Source organism: Lithobates pipiens, unplaced genomic scaffold, assembly GCF_037356315.1.
Source record: "Lithobates pipiens isolate NorthernLeopardFrog02 unplaced genomic scaffold, aLitPip1_a1.2 Scaffold_8, whole genome shotgun sequence".
NCBI classification, from domain to species: Eukaryota; Metazoa; Chordata; class Amphibia; order Anura; family Ranidae; genus Lithobates; species Lithobates pipiens.
This window is the reverse complement of record NW_027507903.1, coordinates 555,948,960-555,969,765: the sequence shown is the minus strand read 5'-3', so window position 1 is coordinate 555,969,765 and position 20,806 is coordinate 555,948,960. Positions and strand designations below refer to the sequence as shown.

At 44.2% G+C, this 20,806-nt stretch overlaps 1 protein-coding gene across 1 annotated transcript in view; it reads left to right on the top strand.

The window, feature by feature from the left end:
• The window catches only part of LOC143960930 (serine protease HTRA1-like), a 102,393-nt gene that overhangs the window by 76,047 nt on the left and 5,540 nt on the right, over nucleotides 1–20,806 (top strand). Inside the window, exons 6-8 of the mRNA XM_077469961.1 lie at nucleotides 13,503–13,617; nucleotides 14,860–14,917; nucleotides 17,565–17,660. Coding sequence (XP_077326087.1) covers nucleotides 13,503–13,617; nucleotides 14,860–14,917; nucleotides 17,565–17,660 — 269 coding nt within the window. The remainder of the gene's footprint in view (nucleotides 1–13,502; nucleotides 13,618–14,859; nucleotides 14,918–17,564; nucleotides 17,661–20,806) is intronic.

Genomic DNA, 20,806 nt, shown 5'->3' with positions numbered 1-20,806 from the left:
ATATGCCCATTTTCATCAGGACTAGAGAAGGAAAAAACAACATTTTAAACTGTCAACAGAATAGGAGTAGAGGAGAAAAGCTCTAATTGGGACACCTGTTCCAGTGACAACTGTGTTAGAAAAGATTTCCTCTGATCTCCTGTTGTGTCTATATCAAACAAATGAAGCAGAAAATGTTTGGACTTTGGATACATTTTGCCAGCTGTCTGACATTACTAGCCCAGGTATTCATTTCCTTTATCTCAGAAACATTTGGCAATCTACTTTTGTATCACAGCACATCATTGGATAGTCTCAATGACAGTGAAGCAGAGTCACCATGAATTTACATCTTGGCTGCACTAGACAGGGAGAAGCCAAGAAATTATTTCTACTTACACGATCCTACCTACAATGTAGCTTGAAGCATGCATACATTGTACCTTGAGGCCTCTGATAGCCTGTGCATATGTATGCAATATATATATATATATATATATATATATATATATATATATATATATATATATATATATATATATATATATATATATATATAGCAGAGGGGCGCCGGTATAGAACAGTCATTATGGGTTTCATTACATTAATAGCCCCGGTTTCATATAGTGGCTGCGCTTATGCTGTCAAACAACTGACATGATTAACTGCTTCTAGACCGCATGTTTCTTCTTGCACATTCCATCCCAGGTGTTTGCACTATTGCAGGTTAAAGCATAAACTGAATTCACTCACAAAACCGGCTTTACAACACAAGCCATCATATTACGACACGTACAGGCAAAGATCGTTGTGCTGATGCTTCAAATGTCCAGAACGTGCCCTGATTTCATTTCTAAAGCCCCAAACACACTATCAGATTTTCTGCTGATTTTTGTCTTCAGATTCACCAAAACCATGTAGCGCAAGGGCCTGCCTGATTGCATACAAATTGAAACTCTTAAGGTTTGACCTCATATTATATGGTTTTGGTAAATCTGAAGGAAAAAATCAGCAGAAAATCTGATAGTGTGTATGGGGCTTAAGGAAAGCTTTGTATGGGAAAACAGTTTTGTATCCATGGAAAACTTTTATCCCATCAGCATTTCAACCACTCCATCCCTAGATCTATGTTTTCTTCCAAGCTTTTCATGAAAGCAGAACTCCGGGTAAATATCAAAATACAAAGATGAAATACAACTAAGGGAGCTTTTTTATCTGCCAAATGAGTTTTATTTCTGTCCAACCAAGCTTGATATGTACACATCCCCTGGCTCAAACTATAGCCGTCGCTGGCAGAGCAGGAGACCTGCTTTTTCTCTACTGTAGTTAGCTAATACTTACAGCAGGGATGCCCAACCAGTGGCCCACATGTGTAATGATTACAGAGCTGCATTAATGTGTTTTTATTCTATACCTTCCCACTGTAGTTAAAGCGGAGTTCTCCCCCCCCCCCCCAAAAAAAATACTGCAGCTGCTGACTTTTTAATATTATGACACTTATCTGTCTTGGAATCCGGTGATGTTGGCACCCCAGCCAGTGTTTCTATCAGCTCTCTGGTGCTGCCATCATCATTTGTGGTAAGGGAAACCGGCAGCAAAGGATTTACCCCCTTAACGAACAGGCCATTTTTTTGTGATATGATACTGCATCGCTTTAACTAACAATTGCGTTGTCATGTGACATTTTACCCAAACAAGTCCTTTTTTTTCCCACAAATAGAGCTTTCTTTTGGTGATATTTGATCACCTCTGCAGTTTTCATTTTTTGCACTATAAACGAAAAAAGAGTGACCATTTTGAAAAAAAAAAAGCAATATGTTTTACTTTTAGCTATAATAAATATCCCCCCCAAAAATCTTAAAAAAATGAATTTCTTCCCCAGTTTAGGCCAATAAACGCCGAAAAACGTCGTGGGGGTCCCCCCAAAGTCTATACCAGACACTAATCTGAGCACACAGCCCAGCCGGTCAGGAAATGGGGTGAGGACGAGCGAGCACCCCCCCTCCTGAACCGTACCAGGCCGCATGCCCTCAACATGGGGGGGTGGGTGCTTTGGGGAAAGGGGGGTGCCCTGCAGCCCCCCCACCCCAAAGCACCTTGTCCCAATGCTGATGAGGGCAAGCGCTTCTTCTCCGACAACCCTGGCCGTTGGTCGTCGGGGTCTGCGGGTGGGGGGATTATTGGAATCCGGGAGCCCCCTTTAATCCTGCCCCCCCCCTATGTGAATGACAATCGTACCCCTACCCATTCACCTGGGGGAAAAAGTGTTAATAAAAAAAAACACACTACACAGGTTTTTAAAGTAGTTTATTAGGCAACTGCGGGGGTTTTCTCCGCACTTTCCGGTTCTTCTCGCTGGGCTCCTCCGCTATCTTCTGCTCTGTTGCCGCTCTTTTGCTAGCGGAGGAGCCCGGCTTTCTCCTCCTTCGTCGTCGTCACTGTCCGGGGGTCTTCTTCTGAATTCTCTGTGCTTTCTGGTTGACTTAATCCGCTGGAAAGTCCATTCGTGTGTGGTCGTGTGTGTGCAAGTCCGCTCGTTCAGAAAGTCCAGTGGACCTCAGCTGCAAAGTCCGCCGGATAGTCCGATCGTATGTTCGTGGCATAAAGGTTATTCTGAACTTTGATCTGGTCGCACTGTATCTTTGCGAACAGCCAAAGCAGGTGCTAACTTCCCAATATAACGTACCTGTAACATTAGTAGGAAGCCAGGCTTAAGCTTTATTTCCACATATATAATATAACCCTCTACATATGGATTGTATACCTGCTCCTAAAAAACTGGAAGCAATAACATGGAATCTCAGATAACTGATATTTTCACATAATGGGAACTGTGAGCAATTTGTACTATAAAGGGTTCTAATTAGTTCTGGATCTATTATAATAATATTGACCATAGTTTCCTCCATAAAGTGTAATCTTTGCTCCGGTGCAATCTGAATTGCCCAACCCTGTACATTTAGTGTTAAACGGGCATGTAATGTTTAAACAAACCTGTGGAGTCTCTATCTCAGGGATATGCAATTAGCAGACCTCCAGCTGTTGCAAAACTACAAGTCCCATCATGCCTCTTCCTCTGGGTGTCATGGTTGTGGTTGTCAGTCTTGCTATGCCTCATGGGACTTGTAGTTCTGCAACAGCTGGAGGTCCGCTAATTGCATATCCCTGCTCTATCTGTTTTGAAACCATCAAAGTTACTGATCTGTGCTCATTAGCTGTGGTGACTATGAGCCATTTATTCTGGTCCTGTTTAGATCAGTGAAGTTGAGAGGCAATGCTATCATGGGTATTGTTCCTGTTTGGGGATGTAAGTGAGAACACACCCAGCAGTTACTATGGGTTGCATACAATTTTAACATTTGGATGAAAGGGTTATTTTTTTCATCTCTCAGTTCTCACAAACAACAAAAAGAAAAGAAACATCATCATAATTTTTTCAAAGGATATCATCACTTCAGGATTTTCTTGCAGTGACTGGCATGAATCCAAGTGGGCTTTCCTTCCAACTTGACAGTGGAACCAGTTGTCAAAAGCACCAAATGTGGTCCGTCAAATTTAGTTTCTAGTGGTTTTCTAACGTGTCGCTTGACCACTACCCAGTCACCTGGTTGGATTCTGTGAATACCTGAAACAGAATCTGGGTCAGGGATAGATTTATAAACACCTTCATGTATTTTATTGAATGTTCTTTGCAAAATCTGAACATATTCTAACAGACTAGCGTGAGTAGCCTGCAACTGTTGGGGAAAATATAGCCCTGTTTTGGGTGGTCCTCCAAATAAAATCTTCTATGGGGACAGCCCATGTAGTTGTTTAAGGGTAGTTTGTACAGAATATAGGGCTAATGGCAAAGCTTCGAACCATTCTTTTCCTGCATCTGCTTTAATTTTTGCACATCTGTTTTTCAAAATTCCATTAAGTCTCTAAACTTTACCACTTCTTTGTGGATGAGAAGGTATATAGAAAGCTTGCTGAACGTGAAGGGCTTCCATTACCACTTTCATTACTTCCCCAGTAAAATGGGTTCCTCTGTCACTCTCAATATTTCCAGGAACTCCATATCTACAAACTCATTAAAAATTTTCTTTGCTGTTGTTTTTGCATTTGCTTTAGCTACCGGCCAGCACTCAGACCAACCTGAAAACATGCCAACACACACTAGAGCGTACTCATAGGTGCCTATTCTGGGCATCTGAATTTAGTCTAATTCGAATTCTTTGGAAAGGGAAATCTGGCTTTGGAGAATGCTTTTGGTTAACATGGACAGGCCTCTCTGCATTGTACAGAGCACAAGGGAAACATGAAGCACAAAACCTGGCTACAAATGCACTAAATCCAGGTGCTATCCAATAGCAGTCAGTAAGTGCCACCATCGCACCCTTAGCAAGATGACTGACGCCATATGCCAGTTGTGCTAAAACTAAGTACAAACTCATGGGTAGACACCACCTGTTGTCAGCGCTCCACAGGCCCTGCTGATTTTGGGTAGCATTACATTTTATCCACATATCCTTCTCTTCATCAGGGGCCCGGTTCTGCAACTGAATTAAAGTTTGTACATCCCACTGCTCTTGATGAGGGGAATCTGTCCACGCTACTTGGGAAACCTCTACAGTGGATGCGACACCAAATACCATAAGGGCAGCATCCTTTGCCGATTGGTCCGCTAAAGCATTTCCTCTGGCTGTCATGTCATTTCCCCTTGCATGTCCTTTTACCGTCAAGATGGCAACTTCTCCTGGTTTCTGAAAGGCCTCAAATAGCAGCTCTATGAATTTTGCATGTCTCACTGGCTTCTCTGCACTAGTCAGTTTTTTTCTGTGCTTTCCAAATAGGCCCAAAATCGTAAGCTATTCCAAATGCATATCTGCTGTCCATGTAAATGTTTCCTCTTTGATTCTCTAGGAGATGACATGCTTTGACTACAGCACACAACTCTGCTTCCTGTGCTGACATCTGGGGTATCAATGCTTCCTGATGTAAAATGGTGTCTGTAGTGATTACAGCAAACCCTGTGTGTGGCTGACCATCAGTGTAAAATATGTAACCATCTACGAATAAGTGTGTGTCACAATCTGATAAAGGCTCATCTTTTGCTGGTGTGACAGAGGCCCTTTCTGCATCCATCAGAGCCAAACAATCATGAGAAAAACTCACAGGTTCTACATCAGTACCATTTGTTGCATCTTCCTAATCAATTATAGGAAGAAGAGTAGCCAGATTTAAAGTAACACATTGTTTGTTAAATTTGATGGAGGAAAAAGAGCAGATTGGTACTTGTCAAATCTACTGGCAGACACATGTCTGGTATTTACTTGATTCATGATTTCCTGTACTGCATGTGGCACATACAGGAACAGAGCAGAATCTAGCACAAGCTCAGTTACTTTGTCTAGCAGCAAAATGCAGGCTGCTATGGCTCGCATACAACTGGGGGAGCCTTTGATGACAGGGTCTAATGAGGCTGATACATACATCACAGGCCTCCATGTAGCTGAGTGAGTACACCTGCAGCAAATCCATTGACTTCATGACAGTACAATGATAATGTTTTATTATAGTCAGGAAGTCCAATGGCGGGAGCTTCAGACAAAATTTTAATAAGCTCTTTCATCTGCAATTCATTGTCCCATGTGAGTTTGGAAGGGTTTCTAGTGGTAGCCTCATATAGAGGAGCCATAAGTTCTGATGCATTTGGAATCCAATCCCTACAATATCCCACTAACCCCAGGAAGGCACGTAGTTGCTATACATTTCTTGGCTTTTCACATTTTTGTAGAGTTTTAACTCGATCTGGGGTTAGGTGACGGATTCCATGTGAAATGCAGTGACCCAGAAAGATCACTTTCTCTTGGCAATATTGTAGCTTATCTTTGTTAACTTTGTTGTTAGGCCGCGTACACACGCACGGACTGTTCGCCCAACCTTGTTCGGCAAACAGTTTGTCAAACAGTCCGCTCAAAATTTGCATGAGCGGACTTGCCCACACACGAGCGGACTGTTTGACGAACAAGGTTGGGCAAACAGTTCGCTCAACTTTTGAAATGAACGGACTCGCCCACGTAAGGAGGAGGCAAATCCGCCCATTTCGAGCGCGTGTACAGGTAGGCGGGGCCCGCGAAGGATACGTCGCGGGCTCCGCCGCCTGGAATGGGCTTAAAGGGGAACCCCAACGCCGAAAAAAATCGGCGTGGGGGTTCCCCCCAAGTCCACACCAGACCCTTGTCCGAGCACGCTACCCGGCCGGCCAGGAAAGGGGGGCGAGCGAGCGCGCCCCCCCTCCTGAGCCGTACCAGGCCGCGTGCCCTCAACATGGGGGGGTGCCTTGGGGAAGGGGGGGCCGCGCGGCCCCCCCACCCCAAAGCACCTTGTCCCCATGTTGATGAGGACAAGGGCCTCTTCCCAACAACCCTGGCCGTTGGTTGTCGGGGTCTGCGGGCGGGGGGCTTATCGGAATCCGGGAGCCCCCTTTAAGAAGGGGGCCCCCGGATACCGGCCCCCCACCCTATGTGAATGAGTATGGGGTACAATGTACCCCTACCCATTCACCTGTGAAATAAAGTACAAAAAAAAACACAACACATAGAAAAAGTATTTTATTGCACAGCTCCGGGGGTCTTCCGTCTTCGGGGGTCTTCTCGCCGGACTCCTCCGCTATGTGTGTGTAGCTCTTTTGCTAGCGGAGGAGTCCGGCTTTCTTCCTCCCCGCCGCCGGCCTCTTCTCCCGACTTCGGGGGTCTTGTCCCCCTCTTCGGTTCTTCTGCCGGGCCACCGCGCCTGGTCCGGTGGCCCGGTCTTCTGTCGCCGTCTTCCGTTCTTCTGTCGCCGCCTTCGGTTCTTCTGCCGGGCCACCGCGCCTTCTTGTAGCTCTTTTACAGGCGGTGGCCCGGTCTTCTGTCGCCGATGTCGTCGCCGCCGCCGCCTTCCGTTCTTGTTCTTCTTCTTGTTCTTCTTCTTCTTCTCCTGGAGATGTTGACTCGACGAGCTCTCCGGCCGGAATGCCGGGGACGCGCTGTGCGGTCACTTATATAGTGACAATGGGGCGGGGTCACATGGTATATGTCACATGGGTTGGTCACATGGTGACCCCGCCCCCTTACGATGTCATAGTCCCCATGTGACATCAACCCATGTGACCAACCCATGTGACATATACCATGTGACCCCGCCCCATTGTCACTATATAAGTGGCAGCAGAGCGCGTCCCTGGCATTCCGGCCGGAGAGCTCGTCGAGTCAACATCTCCAGGAGAAGAAGAAGAAGAACAAGAAGAAGAACAAGAACGGAAGGCGGCGGCGGCGACGACATCGGCGACAGAAGACCGGGCCACCGCCTGTAAAAGAGCTACAAGAAGGCGCGGTGGCCCGGCAGAAGAACCGAAGGCGGCGACAGAAGAACGGAAGACGGCGACAGAAGACCGGGCCACCGGACCAGGCGCGGTGGCCCGGCAGAAGAACCGAAGAGGGGGACAAGACCCCCGAAGTCGGGAGAAGAGGCCGGCGGCGGGGAGGAAGAAAGCCGGACTCCTCCGCTAGCAAAAGAGCTACACACACATAGCGGAGGAGTCCGGCGAGAAGACCCCCGAAGACGGAAGACCCCCGGAGCTGTGCAATAAAATACTTTTTCTATGTGTTGTGGTTTTTTTTGTACTTTATTTCACAGGTGAATGGGTAGGGGTACATTGTACCCCATACTCATTCACATAGGGTGGGGGGCCGGTATCCGGGGGCCCCCTTCTTAAAGGGGGCTCCCGGATTCCGATAAGCCCCCCGCCCGCAGACCCCGACAACCAACGGCCAGGGTTGTCGGGAAGAGGCCCTTGTCCTCATCAACATGGGGACAAGGTGCTTTGGGGTGGGGGGGCCGCGCGGCCCCCCCTTCCCCAAGGCACCCCCCCATGTTGAGGGCACGCGGCCTGGTACGGCTCAGGAGGGGGGGCGCGCTCGCTCGCCCCCCTTTCCTGGCCGGCCGGGTAGCGTGCTCGGACAAGGGTCTGGTGTGGACTTGGGGGGAACCCCCACGCCGATTTTTTTCGGCGTTGGGGTTCCCCTTTAAGCCCATTCCAGGCGGCGGAGCCCGCGACGTATCCTTCGCGGGCCCCGCCTACCTGTACACGCGCTCGAAATGGGCGGACTTTCCGAGCGGGAACAGTCCGCTCATTTCGAAAGTACAGCGGACAGGCCCACACACGGGCGGACTGTTCGCTCAAACACAGTTTCAGCGGACAGTTTTTCGGAATTTCCGAAAGACTTTGTCCGTCCAACTGTCCGCTGAAACTGTCCGCTGAAAGCCCACACACGAGCGGACTGTCCGCCCAAACACTGTTCAGCGGACAAGGTTGGGCGAACAGTCCGCCCGTGTGTACGCGGCCTCACTGTTATAGTGGAACATGATGAGAAGGCTATTTCTCTGCTATAAATGTCCTTTGTATCAGAACAAATAAGAAAATTGTCTATGTACTGAAGCAAAACAGTTTTGGGGTGCGAGGGGGACCATTGGTCCAATACTTGCTTTAACGTAGTATTATATTCAGAGGGGCTACTCACACAGCCTTGGGGCAATCTTGTCCAACTTTTGGGCATCATGGGTAAATGAAAAAAGGTGCCAGCAATCTGGGTGCAGGGGCACAGAAAATAAAGCATTTGCAAGATCGATTACTGTACAGCAGGTGCTGGAGACAGGTATTCCACTTAGTAAAGTGCGAGGGTTGGGCACGATTGGGGTATCTGCCTCAATGATATTGTTAATGGCTCTCAAATCATGCACCATGCAGTATGTCACCTGCCAACCCTTCTTGTCTGGCTTATTTGCAATTGGGAACAGGGGTGTATTGGCTTGGGACTTGATTGGTACAACAACCCGTGCTGCTTTCAGTTGAGTGATTTGACCCTTTATCCCCCTCAGTCTGAGGAATACTCAGTGGGTACTGTTTAATCTGTGGGAGATGCGCTCTTGGTTTAATTTTTATCATGACTGGGGTGCAATCCAGCTGACCTACATCATATTTGCTGATGGCTCCCAAAATATTGGTAGGAACTGTGTCTGACTCGGGACCATTGTCTCCCCTATATAACATGATTGATACTGGCATGCCATTTTCCTATGCCTGATCCACTGCTTTTGGCAGAGAACTGGGATCAGCCTGAGGTGCCTCTAAGCTCCTTTCCAGTCTACAGTCAGGAAGATGCAGAATTTTGTAATTTTAAATATGTGTCCTTCCCAATTACAAATGTAGCATATAATTGGTCCCCGATTGTCATGATTTCTGAAATTGCCTTTACATCTTCCTTTTCCTCTCTGCTTCCCCATGTACATAACCTTGGGTTTGCTGACTTTGTGGTAAATACTGTTTTCTATGGATAACAGGATAGGCAGGAGGTCTCGAATAGACATATTGCCTGCCTCAGGCCTTGCTATGAACAACTTTTCTTTCAACTGGGGTATTAAACCATCAAGAAACCTTTGTTTCACCAGTTGTGTAGATGGACTTGCAGTTCCTCCCACCTTCTCTTCCTCTATTTTAAGGCCTGCTTCCTCTGCCATATCGCTTAACCGCCTCCAATAAGCCCTTGGTGCTTAATTTGAGACTTATGCTGTATACACACGAGCGGAATGTCCAACAGAAAAAGCCAGATGGGAGCTTTTCATTATATATTCCGATCGTGTGTATGCCCCATCAGACTTTTTAGGTTTAGCAAAGTTTGGCAACTAGCGCAAACTATTTCCGGGGCCCCTGCCCTACATGCTCATACACCACTTTGGGACAATCCCCACCTCCCAGAATTGTTGACCATCCCCAACCACAAAATCTGGATAGCCAGGAGAATTATCTACCTACCTCAACCAGTCACAGGCAGCATTGGCAAGCTATTTCAGGCCCTCAAAGAGGAGTTTGATCTCCCTAACCACATGCTCTTTCGTTACCTCCAGGTTCTTCATGCCCTTCAATCCCAGTTTGGAGCCACCACCCCCAGACTGGAATCGACGCCCTTGGCCAGCGTGGTCCTCATACCAATTGAAGACCAAATGGGAGACTGTACTTGGAGAGATGGAGGATGAACAATTGGCGGAAGTACTAGAAAACACAAAGATAGTGTCACCTAAACTATCGGACCGCCTCACCCATCTTTATATCCTCCATCAGTCCTACATTACACCAGCCCGCGTATCTAAATATAGGCCTGGCAATGACCCATCCTGCCCCAGATAAAGAGCCGCTAGTAGTACTTTTTATCACCTTATGTGGTCTTGCCCACTCATACAGCAGTACTGGGCGCAGATCATAAAATTCCTTCATGACCGAATGGGCTCTTCCCTGACACTATGTCCACGTCAATGTGTACTTGGCCTCCTCCCCATTCCAGAGGGGGTGAAGTACTTGACAATCTTTCTACAGGAAACCCTGTTCATTGCTAGGATGCAGATAGCCCTGTTCTGGCTCAGGCCCACCCCCCCCTACTGTGTACCTCTGGAAGCGGGCGGTGAACCTTACCCTTCCCTATAAAAGAGTCCTCTATCTACACTGAGGATGTCCTGGTACAGATGGTTGAATGATTCCTCCACTTGTACCGCTTAGAAATGTCTGTTCCCTGGAGATGGTCTGCACCATCTTATTGACAAGCAATCTCGAAACCCGGGCTGCTACAGATCAGGGGTACTCATACTACAAGTGCAGGCAACTAGGCATGGCAATGTCTTGTTTACTAAAACACACTGTCAGATAATGTTGTATATGTTACTAGTATATGTTGGTGCCTGATGCACCTGGCATATTGTATGCATTATCCTGTATCATCTTTTAATACTCGATAAACTTTATTTTTGATTTTAAAAAAAAAACAGTCGTGTGTACAGGGTATAACTGTCAAGAGCATTACCTTCAAAAACGATTTGGGTTCTGACAGGATAAACTGCAACAAATTGCTCTGTGCCAAGGGCAGAACGGGTGGCGTTTCCCTTCCTTCTCTCTTCATCTTGCTGCCGCAATTTGGAAATTAGGGTTTGCTCCGGAAGTTCAGACTCAATCTCTCTTTCTCTGGCCAAAACCTTAAGTTCAGATAGTTTTGCATATGTGCCTTTTGATTTATGCCAATCATCGGTTTCTAGAATACCAGCCAAATCTGCTCTCTACTATATTGCCCAGCTAATCTTTTGCGTGCTCCATGTAATCTAATTCTTGTGCTTTTGTGGGTGGACCCCTTAAAGCCAAACTGGCAGCCACATAAGGTGGGGGGTCCTCCTCTACAGAGTCGTCTGGCCAAACGTAATAAATTTGGGCAGTACTTTTATTAAACATCTCCATCTAGCCAGTTTGATTTGCTACTTTAGCTTCTGTCTCCCATGTGCAAGCTATTCTCCACGTTCCTTCACTGCACAGTAGTGGGCCATAATCTTGCAGAAAAGTTTGCCATACTTGTAAATCAAAAGTCCCTTCAGATTTTAAAGGTTTAGCTGATCCCTTTGTTCAATGTCCATTCTACCCATTTATCTAGGGACTCGGTATAGGCAGAACCGTACCTTCGGTTCATATATTCTCTAGCGCACATCCTGAGCCAGGCATTTTCTGAAGCCCTCTCACCCTTCATTCCCTTTCTTAATTTAATACCCACAATGACTGGCCAGTCTTCACTACTTGTGCCTATACCCTTGCCTCTAAAACAAATAGTACAGCAAATCTGCAGATTTACAAGAATAGTCTCCACTTATCTACATGGATAGAAGGAGTTTATGAAAATAGGTGAGACAATAGACAACACTCATTAAAAGACCTTCCTCATCTCTTCTCTTCTCTGTGAGTTCTATCTGACCCTACCATGAGCCTCTCACACAGGTCGCCCACAAGGAGTCAACGCAGGGAACGGCAGAGGATTCTCCCTATCCACACACAGTCCAACCCATGAAGGGGGACACAAACTCATTCACACACACACGTTACCCAACCAGAAAGGTCTGAGTGTGGTCAGGTTTCCTTGAGAACCGACAGATAGTATACATAGGAAAGGCAGAATTATAGCAAGCTTAAGGACAGCTTACCTAGCCGGCATTTAGAGGTCTGCGTTCCCAATGATCCTGATCAAATTGTGGTTCTTTCTGGAGACTCTGCCAAACTCCTGGCTGGCTCGCCAAAAACTGTTATGGAATTATTTCTGATTGGGACTCTAAAACAAAAGTGAATACTGCAGCTACAGATTCACAGGATGCAATTTGTTTAAAATGTCCATTCAGTGCCAAAATGTATTATTACATGTTATTTTATACATAGATAAGAAAGGGGTGGTGTGAGATGTTATTAAAAACTAACAGATATAAATATGTTATTAAAAGCTAACAAATATAAATATATTATTAAAAGCTAGTGAATAGAACAATTGCAAGAGTAAAACCTTGAGAGGGGAGGGGGGTGTAGAGACAGAGAGAGAGCTTCTAGCGGAAGTTGTGTCTGTGTGTTAGGTGAAGGTTACAGAACAAATTTCAACAGTGCAAACAAAATGGAGTCTCTTGTGCTTAAATGAACAATACATTGAATGTCCATGTCAACTCACTTCAGGGAACACTTGGCCTGGCAAGCCTTTTGAAGCCCACTATAGTCTCCACTACCATAAGAGACAGGATGACTACAGATGGCTCTTCTGGGTGCAAAACTACCTTTCCCTGTCCTTCAGATCTGTCCAGGGCCCCAACACTAGGTGACTACATCTGCATAGATGTGGGGTAATTAACTCACATTCCCCAACTGCCCACAGGCTCCTCCCAACCTGGCTTATATATGGGCACTGACTCACCCATGTCATTATTACAGGAGGGCACTAGCTAAAAGGGAACCGAGCACCTTATTACATTACTTAAAGTATACAGTATGTATACCATAACATTGAATTTCTCTTATTTGCTCCCCTTTGGTCTGGTAAATATACCATTGTAATATCTGTTTGATAAGGCTAAAAAACAGATGTTGATCCTGCTAGAATTCTAGTGAGCAGATAATCATCTGCTGCACTGTCATCAGTTTCTGGTTCTCTTTGTGGGCTACAGATAACTTTCCCCAGTGTTATGAGGAAGAGGAGAGGCAGAGGTGTGTTTTGTAGTCCTATCATAGAATGACAACACTGGTCTTTAATAGATACAGTACAGTAAGTGAGAATTGTCACCCTAAGACTGGAAATGTGTTACTGGCAGAGAAAACTGGTGAAAATAATGAAAAAAGCCTTAAAAATATTGAATCTAATGCAGCCCTCAAATCTAAGGCCTGTGGTGTAGAATATGTATGTGTTGTATTTACATAGCTGTGTTAGGACCTGGGGGTGGGAACAGGAATTAGAAGTTGTGAAGTGAAACTATAAGAAATAGGTTTTACATGTGGCTCTCTGCTGGCTGGAATAAACAAGCTCTTCACAAGATTCATCTGACTATTCATCATTGCTTCTACAAAATCTACATCTGGTAAGCTGCAATCACATTTTTGTTGTGAATATTAGATAAAAATTAACAGATTTTCTACTGTTTCTGTTTCCAATTATCTATAGGATGGGGAAGTCATAGGAATAAACACATTAAAAGTCACAGCAGGGATATCGTTTGCCATTCCATCTGATCGCATTCGGCAGTTTTTGGCTGAATCACATGACCGTCAGCTTAAAGGTATGGAGACTAAACATGTAGTTTTGTATCTACATTCATTTTACCTACAGGATAATTGGTAAGTATGCATACTACAAGCCTAATAGTAAAACCTACATTACACTGTACTGGTGATAGTTTACATAAAGCAATACCTAATAAAATAAAGAGTTAAAGCTGGCCAGGTCTAACGAAACAGTATTATCTAGTGCAGTGTTGGTCAATGTATCAGGTACTGGAAGCCTCAACTGAGTCTTGTGATACCACAAAACAGTGCTTTGCAAGGTCAGTGCACTCTGTGGTTTTCTCTGTTATGTATTATACCAGATTACTCAATCTATTACAACAGACTCTGGCTCGGCCACATCTTAAGTATGCCGTCCACTACTGGGGACCAATCCTAAAGAAGGATGTGCTGGAACTGGAGAGAGTTCAGGGAAGGGCAACAAAGCTAATAAAGGGACTAGAGGATCTCAGCTATGGGGAAAGACTACAAGCATTGAACTTAATCTCTCTCTGTAGAGGAGACGCTTGAGAGGGGATATGATAGCGATGTACAAATATCATACTGGTGAAGGGAATTTAAATTCACTGAAATTGGAAAATTAGCAGTTTAACGTTAAACTGCCTAGAGGGTAAGGATGTGCAATTCTCTTTCACAAGCAGTGGTATCAGCAGGAAGCATCAATAGTTTCAAAAAACTATTAGATGGGCACCTTAATAATCACAACCTACAGGGATATACAATTTACTAATGACAAACACATGCACACACACACCACAAGTTGAAATGGATGGACTGATGTATTTTTTTAACTTTACCGACTATGTAACAGCTGTCTGACATTTTGTAAAAGCCAAATAGTACTGTGCATATGGTTGTGACATACAAAGCTGGAGCCACTTAATTGCTCTTAAAGCAATCCTAACTATTAAGTGCTAGAGAGGACTGTCAGAGACTGCTAACATACCAGAGGAATTGATGGTCAGAGAGTGTGGACATGCCATTGTTGTGATTGGAGACTGAGGACATGCTGTAGAAGACAAGCAAAGACTGGGGACATGTTACACGAGGCCAGTAGAAATCACTTCTATTAACCTTTTAAAAAAGGATCATACATCAAATAGTCAAGCATTACTTATATACAAATATCACCAGGGGTCTGGTTTAATAGGCACTATATAAAGCAAGGACACATCATTCGCAGAACATTCCATAGGGAATTTGTATTATTACTTATCATATTTCTCTTGGTTGTACAGGAAAGTCCCTTCCAAAAAAGAAATACATGGGTGTGAGGATGTTACAACTGTCAGCAAGGTAGGCACTGCACCTATTTCCAGTGTTAATTACGGATATAATTACTACATTAGATTCTGGGGACAAATGCACAATTGCAGCACAAACACCAGCAAACAATCAGATGCTAGCTGTCCCTTTTCTGGATAAACAGGCACTTTTTTTTCTCTCCATCGGTTATCCATGTGGCGTTTTATATAGCAGGGAAGTCTACTAATGCGGTGCTTATGAAAAATGACAATTGTCAAAAAAAAAAAAAAAATCTCTACTCGGGGTGGAGGGTAAGGGGAAAAACTGACAAAACTCTGAGGATTTCCCTTGGGTAGTGTGTAGGGGGTGGCTGATAAACACAACTCTCCCTGGGGCAATAAGTCTGGAATGGCTGATGGACAAAATCCTGAAGATCTCTCTGGAGCGGTGTTTAGGGGATGGCTAATGAACAACACTCTGAAGATCTCCTTGGGGTGGTGGGCAAGAAGTGGCTGATAGACAAAACTCTGGGGATCTCCCAGGGGTGGTAGGTAGGGAATGGCTGATGGATAAAACTCTGAAGATCTCCCTTGGTAGGTAGAGTTAGTGCTCTCAGCAATTTCAAAGATTGCTGTTGGCCCCACACACACGTGTGTGACAGCTGCAGGAGCCTGGACTATATGCTCTAGTCTAGCCACCCCCCTCAGAGGGCCAGGAGGGCCTGCCGGTACACCTCCAGCATTTCTTGCTCTGTGACAGCTCTGAATGATGGCTACAGCGCAGGCCTCAATTGCCGGGAGGGAGTCAATAGACGTCCTCCTGTGCATGAGCTGTCTGCATGCTCTGTGATCACCATGTCAATAAGCCGATCCTGGCTTCTTACCACGTGATCAGTTGACAACCAATTACAGCTGATTACGTGATGTAAACGTGAGGGGGAAAAAAAAGCCAGTCACCGGATTCTGACAGAGGGACATCAGTCCCGAACAGGGAGAGGCACTGCCGATATGAAGTGCCCTCCAGTGCCACCTGCCAGTGCCCACCAGTGCCACCTACAGGTGCATAGCAGTGCTGCCTACCAGTGCCAGCTATCAATGCCCATCAGTGCTGCCAACCATTGCCAATCAGCAACTCATCATCAGTGCCACCTATCAGTGTTGCCCACCAATGCCCCCTATCATTTCCTGCCTAATCAGTGCCTATCTGTGCAGCCCATCAATGCCCATCAGTGCAGCCTCATCAGCTCGCATCAATGAAAAATAAACTGTTTTCAAAATTTTATAACAAACATTTTTTTCCAAAATTTTCAGCTTTTTAAAAACAAAAAATTGTAAAAAATAGAAAACCCAGTTCTATACTATTCATATATATGTGTGAAAAAAAATTATACAATTTTCATTTGGATACAGTGTTGTATAACTGTGCAATTGTCATTCAAAGTGAGAGAGCGCTGAAAGCTGAAAATTGGCCTGGGCAGGAAGGGGGTTTAAGTGCCCAGTAAGCAAGTGGTTAAAGTAATTTGAAATTCTAAAATATTTTATTTCAAATAAACAGGTTTATACTTACCTGCTCTGTACAAATAACAAACAGGTTTATATTTACCTCCTCATCTGGGGTCCACCGCTGGCGATCTTGGCTCCTCCTCTTTTGTCATAGCAAGCCACTTGCTATGGGTGCACACGTGCGGGCTCACTCCCCAGCTGTGCTGTTTGTATCCATAGACACACACAATGTGTGCCCCTGCTTTCTCCTCAAGGATTTCACCGACAGCAGCAGGAGCCGTTGGTTGCCGCTATTCTCAGAAAAGCCTGTGAGACTGGGAAGAGAGGGAGAGAAGACCTGCAGCCAGGCACAGCATTGGATCGATACAGGGGTCAGTGCGAAGTGTTTAGAGTGGGAGGGGCACACAAGGAAAGGTTTTTACCTTAATGCAGAGAATGCATTAAGGAAAAAACCTTTAGAATTTAGAACCACTTCAAATCAACATATCGACAAATCATCTCAAAGCGTGACAGGAGGTGCTTGTAGGGCCAACCATGGCTTGAATTTTGGCCAATTCAGAAATAATCTGCCATAATTTGAGCTATGACCAGCTATACAATCTATTAAGTCTATGTATGTACAATGATGGTGGCAGCCGTTATGGGCTAAACCTCTGCCTCGCCTTGTATGCAAGCTGTAGAAGAAATAAAAGACATGTAGAAGATCAAAAACCAGGTGACAGGTTTTTTTTTTTTTTGGAAGACTGAGAGACTAACGGGAGCCAGAGTGAACACTGGCATTCTTCACTTATGGAACATGGTACATTACAGTGGTGGAGCACTTTTATCCCAGCTGCTAAGCACCTCTAATTTACTTTTATTTAAAGATACTTATCTTTTATTTGCCTTTGATCAAATACAATTTTATTTTTCAGTTGGGCATTGGTTAGCTCAAGCACATGTGAGCTTCCTGTACCTCTCACGGTTAGATTTCCCCACAGTCACCTATGTGTCTTTCTTCTTGCAAGAGATAACATTTTCCAACAAACAGGAAAAATTCGCAAGATTAAATTTTTTCCCTCTATTTAAACAAACAGCAAATACCATTAAAGTGATGGACACAGTCACAAAAGGAACAAAAAAACAAACAAAAAAACAACACTTTAAGCTTTTGAGTGACCACAGAATAACTGTATAATGTTTTCACTGTTTTTTAGTCTGATCCATGAACTTAAAATGCGAGATAAAGATTTTCCTGATGTCAACTCTGGAGTGTATGTGTTTGAGGTCATCCCAGGAACTGCGGCTGCCAGGTGAGGAAGAGGATACAAGAGGGTACTTGTCACAGTGTCCATTATGCAATAAGACTGCTTATACAGTTAGGTCCATATATATTTGGACACAAGCACAATTTTTATTTTTTTTCAGGTATTTACCAAAACATATTCAAGCTATAGCTATATATTGGATATGGGCTGAAAATGCACACTCTCATGTTTAGTTTGAAGGTATTGATAGGGAAAGCCCAGAACTTAAGGGCTTTCAGTAACGTTGACTGCTGAAGCCGAATCCAAGATGATGTGTTTAATATACAGGCATGTAGCTATCCACAAGCATGGAGAACAACTTTGCATAGTACATGGTATACATTCAAATATATTGTTCTCCATGCTTGTGGATAGCTACATGCCTGTATATTAAACACATCATCTTGGATTCTGCTTCAGCAGCCAACGTTACTGAAAGCCCTTAAGTTCTGGGCTTTCCCTATCAATTGATCCTTAGGTCGCTGGTTTGTTTCCGGCTCAAAGGACCAATTGATAAGGAAAGCCCAGAACTTAAGGGCTTTCAGTAACATTGACTGCTGAAGCTGAATCCAAGATGATGTGTAGACATGGTGAAGTAATTGCTTGCTCCCCTGCCTATGGCTAAAACTATAGGCTTGAATATTAAATACATCTTTTTGAATGTGGTTCAGCAGTCAACATGTTATTGGAATCCCCTAAGTTCTGGGATTTCCCTATCAGTATGTACATCAAAATCGGAGAAAGGGTTTAGGAATTACAGCTCTTAAAAATAGCCACCCTTTTTCAAGGGACCAAAAGTAATTGGACAATTGAATAAAAAGCGGTTTCATCGCCAGGTGTGGGCTACTCCTTCATTATTTATTCATCAATTAAGCAGGTAAAAGGTCTAGAGTTGATTCTAAGTGGGGTATTTGCATTTGGAATCTATTCTATACATTTTATATATAAAACAAATCCATCAGAGAAATAGCATCAACATTAGGAATGGCCAAATCAACAGTTTGGTACATTCTGAGGAAAGAAGAATGCACTGGTGAGCTCCGCAACATAAAAAGACCTGGACGTCCACAGAAGACAGCGGTGGTGGATGATCGCAGGATACTCTCTATGGTAAAAAAAAATCCATTCACAACATCCAGACAAGTGAAGGACACTCTCCAGGAGGTGGGCGTATCATTGTCAAAGTTTACAATCAAGAGAAGACTTCACAAGAGCAAATACAGAGGGTTCACCATAAGGTGCAAACCATTCATAAGCCTGAAGAATAGAAAAGCCAGATTAGACTTTGCCAAAAAACATCTAAAAAAGCCAGACCAGTTTTGGAAAAGCATTCTTTGGACGGATGAAACTAAGATTAGTCTGTACCAGAATGACGGGAATAAAAAAGTGTGGAGAAGGCTTGGAACAGCTCATGATCCAAAGCACACAACGTCATCTGTAAAACATGGTGGAGGCAGTGTGATGGCATGGGCATGCATGGCTTCCAGTGGCACTGGGTCATTGGCGTTTATTGATGGGACAGAAGACAGAAGCAGCTAGGTAAATTCTGCAGTGTTTAGAGATATACCATCAGCCCAGATTCAGTCAAATGCAGCAAAGTTGATTAGACGGCGCCTCATAGAACAGATGGAAAATTATCCAAAATACACTGCAAAAAAAAAACAGGAGCTTTTGAAGGAAAAGAAGTGTTATATTATGCAATGGCCAAGTCAATCACTTGATCTTAACCCAATTGAGCATGCATTTCACTTGCTGAAGGCAAAACTAAAAGCAAAAAGACCCACAAAGAACAACTAAAGACAGCTGCAGTTAGAGCCTGGCAAAGCATCAGAAAGGAGAAACCCACTCTTTGGTAATGTCCATGGGTTCTAGACTTCAGGCAGTCATTGCCAGTAAAGGAGTCTCAACAAAATATTAACAATTAAAATTGTATTTTTTATGATTATATTCATTTGTCCAATTACATTTGAGCCCCTGAAAATGGGGGGGACTGTGTATAAAAATGGTTGTAGTTCCAAAAAATTTTTTTTATATATTTATGTTCAACTCCTTGAATTAAAGCTGAAAGTTTCCATTTCAAATAAAGTATGTATTGTTTCGTTTTAATTTTCTTCTGTTGGCATACAGAGCCAAACGTAAGAAAATTGTGCGTGTGTCCAAATATATATGGACCTAACTGTATGTAAAACTAATGTACATGGCCTTTTAAGTTCAGTAAATGGCAATGTACTCTGCATTTATACAAGTTAATGAATGCATAGTAAACATTTCAAACACTCATATACTCTAATTCTAGCCTTCTTGTTTATGGCAGAAAACTGAATTCACACATTAATGAACTGTCTGGCAGTAAGGATACACTTCCAGCAAAACTGAACAAAGATTAAAAATTAGACACTGAAGAAATTTGGTATACAGGCAGGGCTTGGACTGGAGGGGGTGGGGGGGGGGGGGGCAGCTGCCCTGGGTGCATTGTCTTTATATGTGTTGGTGGGAGGTGGGGGAGCGAGGTAGAAGCCTGAACAGTACATTAAAACCTGCTCTCAACCCTGTGCACTGCAGGTCACAGGCAATATACAAAGAGCCAATCAAAGTGGCTCTGTGCCTTATGATTGCTTTAAATCAATCATGGTGATCACAAATGTAAACAAAAAAATTAAACACAGCCCCCCCCCCCCCCCCCCCCCCACGTGTCTCTGATTGCTTCTCCCTTGATCTGTGATGATGTAAGAAACATTGCTCCCACTGACCACCAATGAAAGGAAAGGAACACTAATCACAAAAAGGCACACCCAGAGCAGCAAGGGCGCATATTGACCATAAAGGGAACACACTGACCACCAATGGTATGGAGGAAACAAAACACCAATGGCCACCAACAGTTATGGGTTGCTCACTATTTCTCACCAACACTTAAGTGGGGGACCAAGCACCACCAAGCACCACCATATGTGGGCACTTTATTCTGACCACTGAAATCCTGACCCCTGCACTCTGACTGTTGCATTGTATATACTATATCCAAACTAAACAATTTTGGGGGCATTATAGGGTCTCAAGAAATGTGCTATATATATATACATAAATAAAAAAACTGTGGTTGTTATATACTGCCAAAAAAGCTCTATCTGTTACAAAAACATGATATAAAA